Source organism: Bos indicus, chromosome 2 (genome assembly GCF_029378745.1).
Source record: "Bos indicus isolate NIAB-ARS_2022 breed Sahiwal x Tharparkar chromosome 2, NIAB-ARS_B.indTharparkar_mat_pri_1.0, whole genome shotgun sequence".
Classification (NCBI taxonomy): domain Eukaryota; kingdom Metazoa; phylum Chordata; class Mammalia; order Artiodactyla; family Bovidae; genus Bos; species Bos indicus.
Genome location: NC_091761.1, coordinates 93368205 through 93386442, shown reverse-complemented (window position 1 = coordinate 93386442; position 18238 = coordinate 93368205). Strand labels below are relative to the sequence as shown.

The 18238-nt window shown below is 37.1% G+C and overlaps 1 protein-coding gene across 3 annotated transcripts in view; it reads right to left on the bottom strand.

Annotated features, from left to right (window-relative positions):
• The window catches only part of PARD3B (par-3 family cell polarity regulator beta), a 1151736-nt gene that overhangs the window by 516147 nt on the left and 617351 nt on the right, over positions 1-18238 (bottom strand). For all 3 annotated transcript variants that reach the window (XM_019975590.2, XM_070800250.1, XM_070800252.1), the window contains 3 exons: positions 12113-12201; positions 6030-6116; positions 38-163 (listed from right to left, as the gene is read on the bottom strand). In XM_019975590.2, the coding sequence (XP_019831149.2) occupies positions 38-163; positions 6030-6116; positions 12113-12201 (302 nt within the window). The remainder of the gene's footprint in view (positions 1-37; positions 164-6029; positions 6117-12112; positions 12202-18238) is intronic.

Sequence of the window (18238 nt, the reverse complement as noted above, 5' to 3'; positions counted from 1 at the left end):
AAGCAATAAAGTAAAAAAAAAGAAAAAAAATGCTTACTGAGCAAAGGTTTTGTCTACGAGGTCCACGTTGTTGATTTTTACAATACATTCATTTTCGTGAAACAGTCCCTCCCGTTTGGACCTGCTGTTTTCTTCAATGCCACGAATGAAGAGTCCTAGAATCCTGAATGCAACATTTAGATCGAAGAGAATGACTGAATAATAATATGCAAGTTGTTTCTCCACTTGCAGCTGTTCAGAAGTGAGTACTAACTCCTCCTTATGAAAGAAATTATGCTTTACATCCAGGCAACTGTTTGCTATTTAAATCTTTAGTAAAACACAAAACAAAATCAGAAAAACACACCTACCCTCACAACTCACTAAAAGAAGAAACTACCCCCCTAAGACAAATATACATAAACACCAACCCAGAGCACGTTGATCAACAGATCCATTCCTCATGCTTTTACTAAACTTAGAAAAGGCTAGTGTCGCTTAGTAGAGTTGAGGACACACGGGATTCGTGGTTTAGAGAGGGCATCACAGAAGGGCTGACTGTAATAAGTAAGTTTGAGTTGGTGTCGAGGGAGCACTTGACATTTGATAACAGGAGAGGATTAGGTTTCACAATAGTCTTTTTGCAATCTTCCTACCTCTTTTAATTATATGCATTTTGAGAAGAAAACATTTAGCACAGACCACATTACTCAATTTAGAAAAAAGTTTGGTCCCATATGTTCGAGTCACTGAATTAAGTGTGTATTGAGTGTTCTCTACTCACTTTGGATGGAGGGATATGAAACAGGGCTATAGGACCAGGACGACAGCTCAGTACTGGCTTGGAGTACAGGGAAAATTAAAAAAAAAAAAAAAAAAAAATCTGGAGTTATCAATAGGCCGAGTCTTCATAGAAGAATTTGGGAGGAAAGTAGGATATAAACTGGATCAGGAGAATGAATGGGATTTGGATCAGAGGAGACAGAGAACACATGGAGATGGGGTGACCGGGTGTGTCTGTGTAAGTGAAGCAGGATGGGAGCTCATGCTGGATGGGGAGGCCAGTGCCACGTGGAGGGGCCTTGAATGCTAGCTGATGGACTTATCTGATGAGGCTGGAGTAGTCCACACTTCTGAGACAGTGGCCAGATGAAAGCAGGAGTTTGGATAGAGTTGTCTAAAATTTCAACCAAGAAGAATCTGCATTCAGAGAGGATATCCCATGCCTATTGGTGCCTCACAGCTGTGACTTAAAATAGGAGGAAGGAAAAGGGAGTTGGAGAAAAAGAACAGGAGAAAAGAAAACTACAGCAATAACAAGAAAGAATTTTGTGTGTATATGTGTGTACCTGGATGCACCTATTACATACTGGTAGTATTTGAACTGATTTTGATATTTGGCAAAACTAATACAATTATGTAAAGTTTAAAAATAAAATAAAATAAAAATCCCTGTATTAAAAAAAAAAAAAGAAAACTAAAAGAAACCAAACTTGTGTATATTTTAGCCATTTCTCATGTGAGGGCTTTCCCTGTTCCTTGTGGCATGTAAGGGTCCCAGGTTTCTCAGGACAAGACAGATAACATCTTCCATGAGGAGTCTGCTAGATATAGCAAACCCCCAGCCTCTTCTTCCCTCATCCTCTTGTTTACCTAGTCATACTCTTCCATACAGGTGTCTTACGTGCTATTACGTATTCCCTTTGCATTAAGTCAAATCTAAATAAAACATGAGCACAGTTTATGCGTGAATAGTCAGGTCCGCCATGGAAAAAGAGGAGTCTTTAATGAAAATGGAGGAGGAAACCATCTTCCTGTTTGGAGTTGCCACAGGGTGGGGCCTCTGCCTTCAGGAATTCAGTTCATCTGATGAGCCTGAATCATCTCAAGAAGGCCAGAGGAGAGGCAAATGTAGGGCTGTTTAGATTTCTACTGCAAAACAGTTAAATGAACACTGTGGGCTGATACATGAGAGAGCAAATAGTCACGCCATCTCCTACTGAGGGGAAGGCTCTGGGTCACAAGCCAAGCGTGTACTGGCGCTTCATTTCCGAATTCTAGTAGGTTAGTGAGCTAGTCATATTCTGTGTGGAGGAGAATAGGGGACATCACTACTATGTGATAAAGAATATGAGATTTAAATGAATATTTGTAAGGTACTAATCCCACCTTAATCTCACAACATAATATTAAGAATTGAACTATTTGATATGTCAAAAAAAAAAAAAGGGGGGGGGGGAGAAAGAAATAGAACAAAATAGTGTTTCTCTCCTAAATTAAACAACTCTCTAATAGTTCACATTCTGGATTTTTGTTATGGTGGATTCACAATAACACGATCCATTAGGAGGCTCACATGTGGTTATAAACTAGTTTATGTAAGCGATATTTTTTTAACAAGCATTCAAGTCTTCCTTTAATTTAATTCAGTACATCATCAGTCATGTAATGTTGCTCCCTAGGATTTAATTTCACATTTTGGGAGATGAATTAATTCTTTCAGGCCACTGGGTTGCAATTTAGCTGGCATATTACAGCTGGAGTATGCTATGTGAACCTCACTCATCTAAATAACCTAACTTCCCATGAAAAATTTATTGACAGAATAAGCCCAACTGTAAAACCCATGTGTCAGAGGTAATTTTGGTAAAATGTAAAACTGGCTGATTTTATTAGTTTGGTCCCTGGCAACGAACCACTCCTGCCTTCTTTCTTCGATGGAAGGGGTGGATCCCCTCCAGTTTGATTTCATCCAGAGCAGTATGAAAAGGCACAGAGGACAGGCCCTCTTTTTCCTCTTTGTCCCTGATGGGTGGGCTGTGGGGCGCAATCTCCTTTGGGACCAAGGCCCTTTGAGACTTCAAAATGAACACTGCGGAAGAGTTACAGGCTGAAATGAACAAACTAATTTGCATTAAGGACCACTGATAAGGAGGTTGAAGGCCACAGCCCAGCAGAATGAGAGGTGTAACAATTGCTTCTTGTGCTTCTAATGATCATGTAGGCACAAACCCGCCCACTGCTTGCCTCCTCCTTTCTCCCCACAGTATCACACCGCCTTGGTCGCTTACCAGCTGAGACTTTTTACCTGAGCATATCTTCTTCTCACATTTTAAGTCCCTCTTCATCCATTCCTTCCTTCTTCTGTTTCATATTTAGCTCTTTTTACTGTGAAGCAGGTATACTATGCTATCTTTATTTACTGACAATTAGATTTCATGCTTTAAATTCTAAAATAAAACTATATATATATATTTCTTTTTTTAATGAAATCAAGTTGCTTTTTACTTGCAGGGACTCTAGGTGTTTTTTCTTTTACATTTTTTTGTTTTTATTGCGCAAGCCAATTTTTCTCCATTTAAGCAGCATTCTGTATCCCAATGAATCCAACGAGGCCTTGTCTAGTATAACAGTCAGTGTGTTATACTCAGGGTGTTCTAACTTTGATTAGGGATCTTATTCTAAAACAGGTGTGGCTCTATTTTTGTAAAAGAAAAAAAATAAAAAAGAAATTAAAGGCAAAGCCAATTACAGTAGTCTTAGTAAATAATTAAATGTAAATTCTAATTTAAAATAATGACATAAACCAATAAATGGAAGGAAATTAAGAACTAAGTTACCACTATGACCTTAACTCCCCCCACCCTCTGTGCTCACACAGGGTGACCATATGGCATGATGAAGTCAGACACTTGTCTGACATGCTCTATATGCAGTTGCTTCTAGACACATGGGTTGAGTTAAGTGTGCTGTTTCAGCCTGTACTCATTACTTCTTAACTTTTATTGGCTCATGTCTCCACTTCCATATTATTTTTTTATGTTTTTTAATTAAATTTCCTTTCTGTAATACTAGTGGATAGCAAAAATATATATATATATATACGTATATATATATATATATACGTATATATATATATATATATATACGTATATATATACAATCATTTCACAAAGTTACTGAAAAGTTGACCATGAACTTATAAAAGTTCATTTCTGCACCAGGCTGTTCTGTTTTAGACAAAACAGTAATAATCCTAATAATATACACATTCATAGATTGTATGTTTTACAAGGAGTATTAATATTTTTAATGCCATTTAATCCCCACAATCTTGATGTGAAGTAAGTATTCACAAGAGGCAAGTTTAGGGGACTTGCCCAAGGTTATTCAAAAGAGAACACTGAGATCCAAATCCAATTGTTTCAAGTCCAAGTCCAATATTCTTCTTCCTGTTCTACAAGGCTTATGCTAGAAATCAGGACCAGGAAGGAGCAGGGAGCAAATCAATACACTGTAGTGAGTTTTCCTTATTTGAAGTGAGAGAAGGTGATTTCTAGTCTAGAGGGTCAACTTGTTTTCCGAACGACTGAAATTGAAGTAGGGTGACTGTCATGTTATATATTTCTTCATGGTTTGAAAATTGGGATGATCTTGTGTTCTATTCCGGCCTCATTAAGCTAAAGGGCCTAGTAATTTAGCCACGCTGGTATTTCACAAAGCTCTATCAGTACACTTCTGCCAAAAGCCATTAGAATTTCTTGTGACAACTGGGTAAATACTTGCTCTGTCTATCAAAAACAACCTCAGCTTGTCCTGTGCCATAACCCATAACATTTATAAACACGCTTATTAACACATACAGGAAATGAGATAATAAGAGCCACTAGTTTTTCAGTTCATTTCTTTTTAGGGGACATTCATTCCAGCAAGAGCTTGGCATCAGATGTTATTTGCTAAAAAAGGTGATGACTTTGCAATTACAGGTAGCAGATGGCTACCTGCTGAAAATGATGCCAACCAAAATATCATGACTAAATCTGCTCATGCCACTATATGGCAGACCAAATTGAATAAATATTCAGAACCAGTAAATTAGTACATATAACCTTTGGGGAAAGTTTTGTTCTAGAAAGAACAATGGAGTGAGGACAAGTCAGGAGATTTTGGATTTTGTATGACCTTGAGGAAAATCAACTGACTTTTCTGGTCTTCGAACACTTAAACTAAAATCAGGTGCTTTGTCTTTTTAATGATACATTTAAGAAAATAAATTTAACAAAATAATTTAAATAATGTCAAACAGGGAGAAACTGATTTTCTTCAAGTTTTTGACAGCCTTTGTCAGTGTCAATCTAGTCCTCAAGGTAGCCATCCTCTTGAAAACTAATATAATATCTAATACTAGTTTCATAAGGTCGTTAAAATGGTACTAACGTTAACTCTCAGGCACACATTTTAATTCTCCTCAGTAAAACAAGTTTTACATCCAGTTATCGAGGAGTGAGTGATAGTCATTCAGTCGTGTCTGACTCTGTGACCCCATGGACTGTAGTCTGCCAGGCTCCTCTGTCCATGGAATTCTTCAGGCAAGAATAATGGAGTGGGTTGCTATTTCCTTCTCCATACATCCAGTTAAGTAGACATGAATTTCAAGAAACGGTGACACAATAATATTACCACTTACTAGCATGAATTTATAAATTTGTCTTTAAAATTTCAAAAGGATGTATCAAATTATTTTTGATTGATTACATTATATTTTGGAACAAAATAAACAGAATAAAGGCATTTTGCTACTTAGCTAATCAGAATATATTGAATTTCTGATATATACTTAGAATATTAAAATATTTATTATTAGAAGTTCCATAAACATGAAGAAGATCAAGAAATACCAATTTGGAATTATTATATTTCTTTTAAGTGCATTTTTGAACATTAAAAATTCAGTTGCTGTATTTATCTAACCACATGTTAAAGTCTTTCCACGATTTCTGTTTATATGTGTTACTGATAAGAATACTTTAAGAAAGTACTTCTTACTTAATTGTAAATACAGAAAATATGATTTCTTTTCCATTGTATCCTAGAAGTAAGTGATATTATTTTGTTTCTAACAAATAAGTGGCCAATAGAAGCATGTACTGAGGTGTCCATCTAAATAACAGAGACATACACTTAATCCTCTTCTAAAAAATGTTTGGGAAAATGAGCTCAAGTCAAGTTTTTCATTAGCATGAGCTTCTGATATAAGGAAAACATCTTACCTTCCACTCAGAGATGAAAAGAAAGGCACTACATGTATTCCCAAGGGGCCTCCTTCCCCAGAAATCTCCACCGTTCTTGTCATATCACTGGGACAGAAAAAAAGAAAAAGAGAGTACAAATGAGTCTTTGCCAAAACAAAAACAAAACAACAGATGTGGCATATTAAAAAGAAAACCAAAAAAAACTTTGGATTTTAACAACTACTGTAAATTTAACAGCAGAGATGAAATCAAAGGAGTACATGATTTGCTGGAATGTTCAGAAGATCCAGGAAATAAAATGCTTAAAAGGCTATCTGATTTCTTATTTTTTCTCCTAGAAGAGGAACAAATGGAAATGACTACCTACAAAAATAACTTCCTACTTAACTTAATCTGCATAAATCAACATATTTTAAAACATGTACACAAAAAATGAAATTTCTCCCTATTGAGACACACTTGAAAATTACTGTATAGAGGATAAAATACATGGAATCAAGCATATCTATGCCTAAATATAAAGTATGGCTTTTCCTACAGAACAGAGGGAAAATGAAATAAAATATGTATTTATTAGAAAAAGCACAAAATTACATTTTAAACAACTGTGAAGCCACAGTTGGTAATACATATTGGCATGGTCAAAGCTTTATACATCAAAACTTGAACTAGCCTTTCAATAAGGCATCAGTTGTATTCAATAGAACAATTCCAAATTTTCACCTTCTACTTTTTTTTTTTAGAGGTATAAAAAGAAGTTGCAAAGCCTGGAGAAAATGTATTACAGAAAGAAATAGAAAGCCTGACCTGCCTAACCTACTCCAGATTAAGGAAAGGATGAGCCAGAAACATTAATGGACAGTGTATATGACTGAAATATACAAGGCGTTGTGAGCTTTTGAGTAATAGAAAGTGGAACTAACAAGTGTTTATAAAGATGAAAAATAATAACCGTGAACAATTATTGGCTCCTGTAATCCCAGAGAGAGAAAATAAAATTGCCAGAGGAAAAATGATAAGTTGAAGCAAACATCCCCATTATGGAAATTGTAAGTAGGTCTCTATTGTTTCCTATTTACATGAAAATGACCTGAAACTAGATGTCAAATTAAGAGCTACAGCTGCTACAAATACTTTTCTGCTCCAAATTGAAAACGGGGAAATTTTGGCTCCTTGCTGGAAAGTTGAGAACAGCATTAAGAACGCAAAGTGCCTGATGAATTCACTCTGCATGAAGTACTCCCTAAATTATCAGCAATCTAAAATAAATACATTAAATATATTCTCATCAGTGGATTAGGCTTATTTTTAATGTGTTTTCATTGCAAACCTATTATCATTAAGAACTGCAAAAAAGAGCCTGTTAGCTTCCAACATTTATGGAATATGATGGAATTTCAAAATTGATAATAAATTTCAAATGAGTTTTGCTCAGATATTGCTGATATATTTAAAATTTGTTCAGTCAAGCAGGTTATAACAGAACCCTAGAATAAAAGTTAGGAAAAAAAATAAATCTTACAGTGCTAGTATCATGGAATAAAATATATTCTTCTCTATACTTCCTGTGTGAGTATATGCATATATTTCATATGAAAAATATGCATATGAAATACTATTGAATATATATAAGTATGCATTATAGGTCCTGAATATAAAATGTCTGGTGGGAAGAGAAGGTTCTGTACCTTTCAATGGACCATAAAGAAATAACTTTTATATAATAACAGATTTATAGTACATTTTTAGGTATGTGAGAAACACTAAAACCAAAGCATTCACATTCTAGGGTTACTATAATGTTGCAAAGACTTTTAAAAACAGACTACAACATTGTTTAACCATTGAAACTTTATTATCTTTACCTTTTATAATATATTTTTACAGTTTTGTACCTAGAACATAATACAAATGTTTCTTAATAAGTGCATTAAATATCCACATGCTGATAGATAGCATTCATATGTTTTATACAGAGGGTTTTGGAATATAAATGTTTAGTCTAGACAATAAGATTTCAGCTTAAAAAAATTAGGATGGCTTTATGGATTCTTTTTTTCTAGTTTGCAAGTATTTCTTTATCCCACTCATAACCTCTCCTGTTCAGTTCAGTTCAGTCGCTCAGTCGTGTCCGGCTCTTAAGACCCCATGAATCGCAGCATGCCAGGCCTCCCTGTCCGTCACCAACTCCCAGAGTTCACCCAGACTCACATCCATCGAGTCAGTGATGCCATCCAGCCATCTCATCCTCTGTCGTCCCCTTCTCCTTCTGCCCCCAATCCCTCCCAGCAGCAGAGTCTTTTCCAATGAGTAAGACATAATAAATTCTATGTATCAGACAGATACCTACTCTTTAGTAATCATCAACCTTGCATTTTTACATTCACTTAAAAGCAAATTCTATAATTTGTTAAAGTAATCAATCTTATTTCAAAACACTAAAACTTTTTTGGGGGATGCAGTATTAAGGTTCATTTCAACTTTGTAAGATTCTCTTTTTCAGTATTTCAGAATAAACATTTATGCTCTCTTTATATGTGACAGTCACAATTATTTTGGCTGGCATAATATTTGACACATGTTAAATTACTATCACAAAAATATTACTATCCCCAAAAAAGGAGCATAAAAGACTTTCAATTTTGTTGATTGTAATATGTAGATACTTAGAGAATTAGATCTATTAGTGCTATAGACAACCATTACAAGTTTTACAGACTATGTTTACCAGATCTTTATAAATTGCTATCCATTATTTATTTCAAGATGGTAAGGAAAGCCATATGAAAAAGGAAACATCATAGACAAGTCTATGTTTTAAGTTTATTTTAAAAGGGGAAAAATAAAACCACTCAGTGTTATTTATACCCAGTGGTGTTCTATGGAAATCTCTGTATAAAGACCCTCATGGAAGATAAACAAAGCAAGGAGGGCTAGACACAGTTACCTGAATACACATCTCATAAAATGAGATTTTACTAAGATGTGAAAATATGCTATTAAAGTTATTTGTTAAAGCAGAAAAGAGTTCAAGGACGAGTGAGCAGGGTATATACACATTTACTTATGTTTTGGAGGTGGACTGAAAATAGAAAATGTAGAGAAGGAGGTGAGAAGGCTATTTGAGCAGTGGAAAGAAAAAAGAGATCGGCAGGACTTATGAAAAAGAGACAAAAAATGAACTCTAGGGCAAAGGAAAAAAAATATTTCAGTTACAAAGAGAAAAGTTGGAAACTTTCACGAAACTCAAAATAGCTAACTATAGAACTTTCTAAGATCTACCAACACAAATGCAGATAGTCATCAAGCATTAGGTCGAATAGTGTTAAGCAAGTTACATGTTCTAAGGTCTGACTGACAAAATTGATTTGAATAGTTACTGGAACCAGTGGCTACCTAGTGCTTCCCTGATAGCTCAGTTGGTAAAGAATCCGCGTGCAATGCAGGAGATCTGGGTTCGATCCCTGGGTTGGGAAGATCCCCTGGAGAAGGGAAAGGCTACCCACTCCAGTATTCTGGCCTGGAGAATTACATGGACAGTCCATGGGGCTGCAAAGAGTCAGACCTGACTGAGCGACTTTCACTTTCATGAGTGAAAGTACAGAATCAGTGGCTTAAAATGAGCCTGTTGTGAATGGCTATGGCAAGAATTAGATGGAAAGTGCTTCACTTGGTTCCTTACAGAAGAAAGGCATGAAGCCTGAGAAACAAAATACAACAGGGGCTGCAGATGAATGGCTGCAAGTCTAACTTCTCCACAGAAGACAAATGCACAGTGTCTTTAATATTAGTCAATCCAGTGATCGGCCACTAGTTTAAAGTAAGGAAGAGACAGAACTGAGGGCAGGAAGAGGGAGATGCTTTGTTTTGGGAGGAAATATTAACTTATGAAATTACAGACAAAGTGCATCCTTTTGGTGGCTTTGAGGCAGGTGTCTGAGTAAATCATTTAAAGTAAGTACCAAAGTATGTTTCCTCATTTGAACAATGAGGGAATTAAGATAAGTTCCTAATAGAGTTGTTGGCATTAAAGAAACAAAGAGAGAACATTATACAAATACATTATACACATAAAGAATTCTCCCCTACAATTTAATCTCTAGGCTTCCTGCTGCAGTCACCTGCCCACCCCAGCTTCCTGACCCCTCCCTTAGTTTCACATTTCTTCTCATCCTCCCTCCATTCAAGAGTCTTTAATGGAGTCTGCACTCACTCAACTTCCCTGGTGGCTCAGACGGTAAAGCGTCTGTCTATAATGCGGGAGACCAGAGTTTGATCCCCGGGTTGGGAAGATCCCCTGGAGAAGGAAATGGCAATCCACTTCAGGACTATTGCCTGGAAAATCCCATGGACAGAGGAGCCTGGCAGGCTACAGTCCATGGGGTCGCAAAGAGTTGGACACGATTGAGTGACTTCAGTCACTCACTCTACTTTCTGAACTTGGCCTTAAACTAATTTCAGATGACTTTTCCTACACTGGTGCTCACAACATGAAGTTTCCTAGTCTTGGTTAGGCAAAGTGAAATAAAACACCCAGGAATCAGAGAAGGCACACACAACATGTAACGCTAGAGTCAAAGGATTTGGAGACAAGAGTGGTGGGTGTAGATTGGGTCTCTAGAAGTTAATTGCTCTCAATTACAATTCCTTAGCCTGCTAAAAGTGATAATTAAACTCATACAAAAAGTCTGTTGGGATAATCAAATACATATTTTAATTAAATATTATTTTTAAAAAATCTTGTACTCCATTCCTCTGAATCCCTTGTATCTAGAGAAAGCTTAGCTAATTTTTTCATGCAGCTGTAAACCAAACAATTGTTCACTCTATAAATACTTAGTAGGGACTTTAGCAAACTTTCCAAAAAGCTAACATGTAAAGAAAAATGAAATTAAAGGCAAACAGAATAAGAGTATTGCATTCATTATGTCTACCTCCAAAAATAATCTTATCAAGCTTCTAAAAACACAGGGCCCTAGAGATTTCCTGCATCAAGTTTTTAATATTGTGCAACTCATTAATCAAAGAAACACAATCTAAATAAAGAGTAACTGTCATATGGCCATAAATTATAAGCTTGAGGAAAATCTACACAGTAAAGCAGTGGGATAAAAGATGATCACACATTTTTTTTTTTCTTACATTAATTCCAGGTAACATGCTTGGCATTTATAACTAACTGGAATGAATGAAAGAAGTATGTTGACTAAATGAATGAATGAATGACCACCAATCTCAGAAGCATCACTTTCCAGTGTTAAAGCCAACAATCTATTAGACACAAAATTTTCACGCAAATTTTGAAGCAACTTTAAAAATGATGATGACAGTGATGAAAACAGAGATGATGATGATGTTGAAATTGGTAACGACAGCAACAGGGCTTACTCTGCCTCAGGCACTGTTCACAGCACTTTATTAACTAACTTTGTCTTTAGGTAACAGTTTAGTTAACAGTTAACTCTGAAGGAGTTTTATTTCCTTTTTATTTTATTTTTATTTCCATTTTACGTAACAGAAACTAAGGCAAAGATTGACGAGCAACTTGCCTAAGCTCCTAGAACTAATAAGCTGCAGAGCTGGAACTTGAACCCAGGCAGTAGCTAGGGACGAGCTAAAAATTATCACAGAGCAAAGCAAGTACCCATAACCATGAGAACAACTGATTTTGTATACAAATTACTTACATTAAAAACATAAAAATCTGGGTTGATAGGCTAGGTTCATTTTATATACATAGAGTAAATATTGCAAGATTGTTAAAATGCAGTGCAAAGTAGTATTCAAAGAGCTAATGTCAAAGTAGAACACCACACCACAATGAATTCTGAAATGTTCACTTTAAGCTGTAGCTCAAACAGAAGAAAAAAAAACAATTAAGAAATCTAGGTTGCAGAAAAAGTTTGGAAGGATTGAGGCTCATTTGTACGTGTTTGTCAGGAATTTCTCATGTAAAAAAAGAAAAGTAATTTAGCAATTAATTTTAGAATCAGGTTTCACTCAAGTATTCTTATCTTGATTTTTTCTATAAAATAAAACAACTATAAGTTAAAAAAACATTCAATTGAAATAAAATATTCTTATTCACATAAATAGAATACCTCAACACATCCATAGTTTTTGGTGATGTCAGTAGTTCTGTCTGCATACCATTCATAACTTCTCCATCTTCTAATTCCTCCGTGGAATTCTGTAGTGAAACAAACCATAAGTATGTGGATGCTATGCACATAGAATTGAAAATCTGAATAAAAAGTCTCAATGGGAGAGAATAAATGGTTTTATTCTGGATATATACAGTGCACTCCGATTTCTTTGAAGGCTGGAAAAAGGTGTTAATCTTTTCAGTGTTTTCAATGTTCTTTTCTCTTCCGTTTCGTTTCTGAAATACTCACATGGACCATTTACACCAGGCAGTATGTTAAGAGCTTTGGAATACATCATTTAGCTTCCTGCTACTCAACCATAAGCACTGGGGACTGAGTGTTTTAAATCAGCAAGGAAAAGGGGTACCAAAGGGAAGGTGCCACTGACAGGGGTGATGTATTAGCTTTAATGTACTGTACATGCTTGTACCCACTTCAGTGGCACAAAATAAAAAGCAAAATCCATGAAAAAAACAGTTGCCTAGGAAGGTCACTTCTATCAAAAGTGTAGCAGGAGAAGTGCAGGATAAGAAATCTGGAGTTCTCACTTGTCTTAAGACTTTCATTCTGAGGATGCTCTTCAGCGCAGAGAAACTAAAATTAACCATTTAACTTCTAAAATGGTAAACAGTCTTCTACTACAAAGAAGGAAGAGGGTGAGAGAGGTCCTGCACTCCAGGACGGTGGCAAAATTCAGTTGGATGTTACATTGAGGAGAGAATAGATTCTAGAAAGCCAGCCCACTTTAGGGTTTCATTTAAGTAAGACGTTAGTTCTCTGTTAGGCTTTGGAACTGAACTCTAACAGAGTAATTTTGCAGACACACCGCTCTTCAGGATCCCAGCCACAGATAGCACATGTTAAGGACTTGAGTTTCAGTGAACGATCACATGGAGCGTTCATGGGTCTAAAGATGCAATTTCAATAAAAAAAAAACACAATAGATGAGTTAAAAGGTTGGACATAAAGGTATAAGGTTAACATTTGGAAGAAAACAGGACATAGAGGCACAAATCAAGCAGTATGTCACTGTGACTTGATTTTTTTTTAATGTATTTCATTTTTAGATTGAAAACCAACATCTCAAACTTAGGGGTTGAGAGTTTGGTGAAGGATTTGATCTGCACTAAATTTTTAAACATTTATTTGCTTTCTCCTCTTCATGAAGAAAGGAAAAAAAAATCCAAAAAGTTAAAGGACACATTTTAGTTGAAGGCACCAAATCTTAAAAGGTGAATGGTTCTGAAAGTTTTCAAACCTTCACCTTATTATGAAGTGCTTGATATATGTTTACATAGAAACAACACTGGATTGGGGAGGTTACAAAACACTTGAGTAGAAAATTTAATAAAATATATCATATCATCATTTGATATAACTAGAGCCCATATCAAAACATTTGATGGCTGCATTTATGTCAAAATCATTAACTTTCTCATCTATCACAAGAGGGAGCTCTATAAAGGTGGAGGCTGTATCTAGTTCTCTCTATATTAAGCACACAATACACAGGATTTAGTGAATGTTAATGAAGAAATAAGCTGAATGATATTATATTAGTTTCCTAATGATCTGCAGTAAGTTCAAAATTCAGTTCACTTCAGTTCAGTCACTCAGTCATGTCTGACTCTTTGCGACTCCATGGACTGCAGTACGCTAGGCTTCCCTGTCTATCACCAATTCCCAGAGCTGACTCAAACTCATATCCATTGAGTTAGTGATGCCATCCAACCATCTCATCCTCGGTCATCCCCTTCTCCTGCCTTTAATCTTTCCCATTATCAGGGTCTTTTCCAATGAGTCAGTTCATCACATCAGCTGACCAAAATACTGGAGTTTCAGCTTCAGCATCAGTCCTTCCAATGAATATTCAGGACTGATTTCCTTTAATTGACTTTAATTTAATTTCCTTTAATTCCTTTAATTGATTTCCTTCAATTGACTGGTTGGATCTCCTTGCAGTCCAAGGGACTCTCAAGAGTCTTCTCCAACACCACAGTTCAAAACCATCAACTCTTCAGCACTCAGCTTTCTTCACAGTCCAACTCTCACATCAACACATGACTACTGGAAAAACCATAGCTTTGACTAGACATACCTTTGTTGGCAAAGTAATGTCTCTGCTTTTTAATATACTGTCTAGGTTTGTCATAGCTTTTCTTCCAAGGAGTAAGTGTCCTTTAATTTCATGGCTGTATTTACCATCTGCAGTGCTTTTGGAGCCTAAAAAATAAAAAGTCTCTCACTGTTTCCATTGTTTCCCTATCTATTGGCCATGAAGTGATGGCACTGGATACCATGATCTTAGTTTTCTGAATGTTGAGTTTTAAGCTTATCTTTTCACTCTCCTCTTTCACTTTCATCAAGAGGCTCTTTAGTTCTTCTTAGCTTTCTACCAAAAGGGTGGTATTATCTGTGTATCTCCCACAGTGTCTGTGAGAAACTTAGAATTGACTTGGCTGGGTGGTTCTGGGGTAGAATCTCTCATTGAGGTAGAATTTAGGTGTCAGCAGGGCTGCAATTCAGTTCCGTTCAGTTCAGTCACTCAGTTGTGTCTGACTCTTTGTGACCCCATGAATCCCAGCACGCCAGGCCTCCCTCATGTCCATCAAGTCAGTGATGCCATCCAGCCATCTCATCCTCTGTCGTCCCCTTCTCCTCCTGCCCCCAATCCCTCCCAGCATCAGCGTCTTTTCCAATGAGTCAACTCTTTGCATGAGGTGGCCAAAGTACTAGAGTTTCAGCTTTAGCATCATTCCTTCCAAAGAACACCCAGGGATGATCTCCTTCAGAATGGACTGGTTGGATCTCCTTGCAGTCCAAGGGACTCTCAAGAGTCTTCTCCAACACCACAGTTCAAAACCATCAACTCTTCAGCGCTCAGCTTTCTTCACAGTCCAACTCTCACATCAACACATGACTACTGGAAAAACCATAGCTTTGACTAGACATACCTTTGTTGGCAAAGTAAAGACTCTCAAGAGTCTTCTCCAACACCACAGTTCAAAAGCATCAATTCTTTGGTGTTCAGCTTTCTTCATAGTCCAACTCTCACATCCATACATGACCACTGGAAAAACCATAGCCTTGACTAGACGGACCTTTGGGCTGCAATTACAGTCATCTAAAGACTTGACTTGGAGAAGGCAATGGCAACCCACTCCAGTACTCTTGCCTAGGAAATCCCATGGGTGGAGGAGCCTCATAGGCTGCAGTCCATGGGGTTGCGAAGAGTCAGACACGACTGAGCGACTTCACTTTCACTTTTCACTTTCATGCATTGGAGAAGGAAATGGCAACCCACTCCAGTGTTCTTGCCTGGAGAATCCCAGGGACGGGGGAGCCTGGTGGGCTTCCATCTATGGGGTTGCATAGAGTCGGACATGACTGAAGTGACTTAGCAGCAGCAGCAGCAAAGGCTTGACTGGAGTTTTCGGAGCCAAGATAAAAAATCTGCCTGCCGTGTGGGAGACCAGGGTTGGATCCCTAGGTTGGGAAGATCCCCTGGAGAAGGAAATGGCAACCCACTCCAGTACTTTTGCCTGGAGAATCCCATGGACCAAGGAGCCTGGTAGGTTATAGTACATGGGGTCACAAAGAGTCAGAAACGACTAAGTAACTAACACTTTCACTTTCACTTATTTTTTCTTTATAAAAGCTTTATTAAGATATGACATACATAACATTAAATTCACCCTTTGAAAATAGTACAATCCAGTCCTTTTAAACTTATTCACAGAGTTTTGCAACCATCGCCAATATCTAATTTTAGAGTAATTTCAAAATTCCACAAAATAACCTCATACTCATTAGCCAGAATAGTGCATCGTTCCTGCTTGCCCATTGCAATCATTAAGCTACTGTCTGTCACTAAGGATTTACCAGTTCTGAACAATTTTTTATAAACATTATCATAAGATATGTGGCTTCTATCATTTATCATGATGTCCTTAAGACCCTCCCATGTTGCGGCATGTATCAATATTTCATTCCCTTTTTTGGTTAAGTAATATTCCACTGTATGTATGTAGCACATTCTGTTTACTCATTCATTACTCGATGGGCATTTGAGTTGCACTCATCTCTCATGCTAGCAAAGCAATGCTCAAAATTCTCCAAGCCAGTCTTCAACAGTATGTGAACCATGAACTTTCAGATGTTCAAGGTGGATTTAGAAAAGGCAGAGAAACCAGAGATCACATTGCCAACACCTGTTGGATCATCAAAAAAGCAAGAGAGTTCCAGAAAAACATATGCTTTATTGACTACGCCAAAGCCTTTGACTGTGTGGATCACAACAAACTGTGGAAAATTCTTAAAGAGACGGGAATACCAGACCACCTTACCTGCCTCCTGAGAAATCTGTATGCAGGTCAAGAAGCAACAGCTAGAACTGGACATGGAATAACAGATTGGTTCCATATCGGGAAAGGAGTACGTCAAGTCTGTATATTGTCACCCTGCTTATTTAACTTATATGCAGAGTAAATCATGCAAAATTCTGGTCTGGATGAAGCACAAGCTGGAATCAAGATTGCTGGGAAAAATAGCAATAACCTCAGATATGCAGATGACACCACCCTTATGGCAGAAAGCAAAGAAGAACTAAAGAGACTCTTGATGATGGTGAAAGAGGAGAGTGAAAAAGCTAGCTTAAAACTCAACATTCACAAAACTAAGATCATGGTATCCAGTCCCATCACTTCAGAGCAAATAGATGAGGAAACAATAGAAACAGTGAGAGACTTTATTTTTTCTGGCTCCAAACTCACTGTAGATGGTGACTGCAGCCATGAAATTAAAAGACGCTTGCTCCTTGGAAGAAAAGCTATGACCAACCTAGACAGCATATTAAAAAGTAGAGACATTACTTTGCCAACAAAGGTTCATATAGTCAAAGCTATTGTTCTTCCAGTAGTGAGAGCTGGACTATAAAGAAAGCTGAGGGCCGAAGAATTGATGCTTTTGAACTGTGGTGTTGGAAAAGACTCTTGAGAGTCCCTAGGACTACAAGGAGATCAAACCAGCCCATCCTAAAGGAGATCAGTCCTGAATATTAATTGGAAGGACTGATGCTGAAGCTGAAGCTCCAGTACTTTGGCCACCTGATGCAAAGAACTGACTCATTGGAAAAGATGCTGATTCTAGGAAAGATTGAAGGCAGGAGAAGTAGGGGATGACAGAAGATGAGATGGTTGGATGGCATCACCAACTGGATGGACATGAGTTTGAACAAGCTCTAGGAATTGGTGATGGACAGGGAAGCCTGGCATGCTGCAGTCCATGGGGTGGCAAAGAGTCAGACACACGGAGTGATTGAACTGAATTGATTTCAGTTGTTTCCACACTTGCTTATGATTATGAATTATGTTGCTGTGACCATTTGAAATAGTGTTCAACTCTGAAATAAAGCTAAGAATGAGAAGTTCTTATGTATGCCAATATGTTTCATTTCTCTCAGGTATATACTGAGGAGTGGAATTGCTGGGTCAGATAGTAACTAAATGCTTAACATTTTGAGGACAGCTATAGTATTTCTAAAATATCTGCACAATTTTGGATTCCCATCAGTAATATCTGAAGCTTCCAAATTCTCCAAATCCTTGCCAACACTCATTGCTTTTCTTTAAACAAAAATTAGCCATCATAGTGGGTGTTGAAGTTTTTGTTTGCGTATACCTGAAAACTAATGATTTTCATTTCCCTAATGATAAATGATGGTGAGCATCTTTGCACATGACTGTAAGACATTTGTGTATCTTCTTTGAGGAAATGCCTAGTTATTTGTATATTTATTGTTGAATTGTAAGATTTTTCTAAATATTCTGTGTACAAATTACTTGAAAAGAAAGCAAAAGTGAAATATTAGTCACTCAGTTGTGTCTGATTCTTTGCAACCCCATGGACTGTAGGTCACCAGCCTCCTCTGTCCATGGAATTCTCCAGGCAAGAATATCGGAGTGGGTTCACTTCCCTTCTCCAGGGGATCTTCCCAACCCAGTGATGGAATCTGGGTCTCCTGCCATTGCAGGCTGATTCTTTACCATCTGACCCACCAGGGAAACCAGATATCCAAAATTT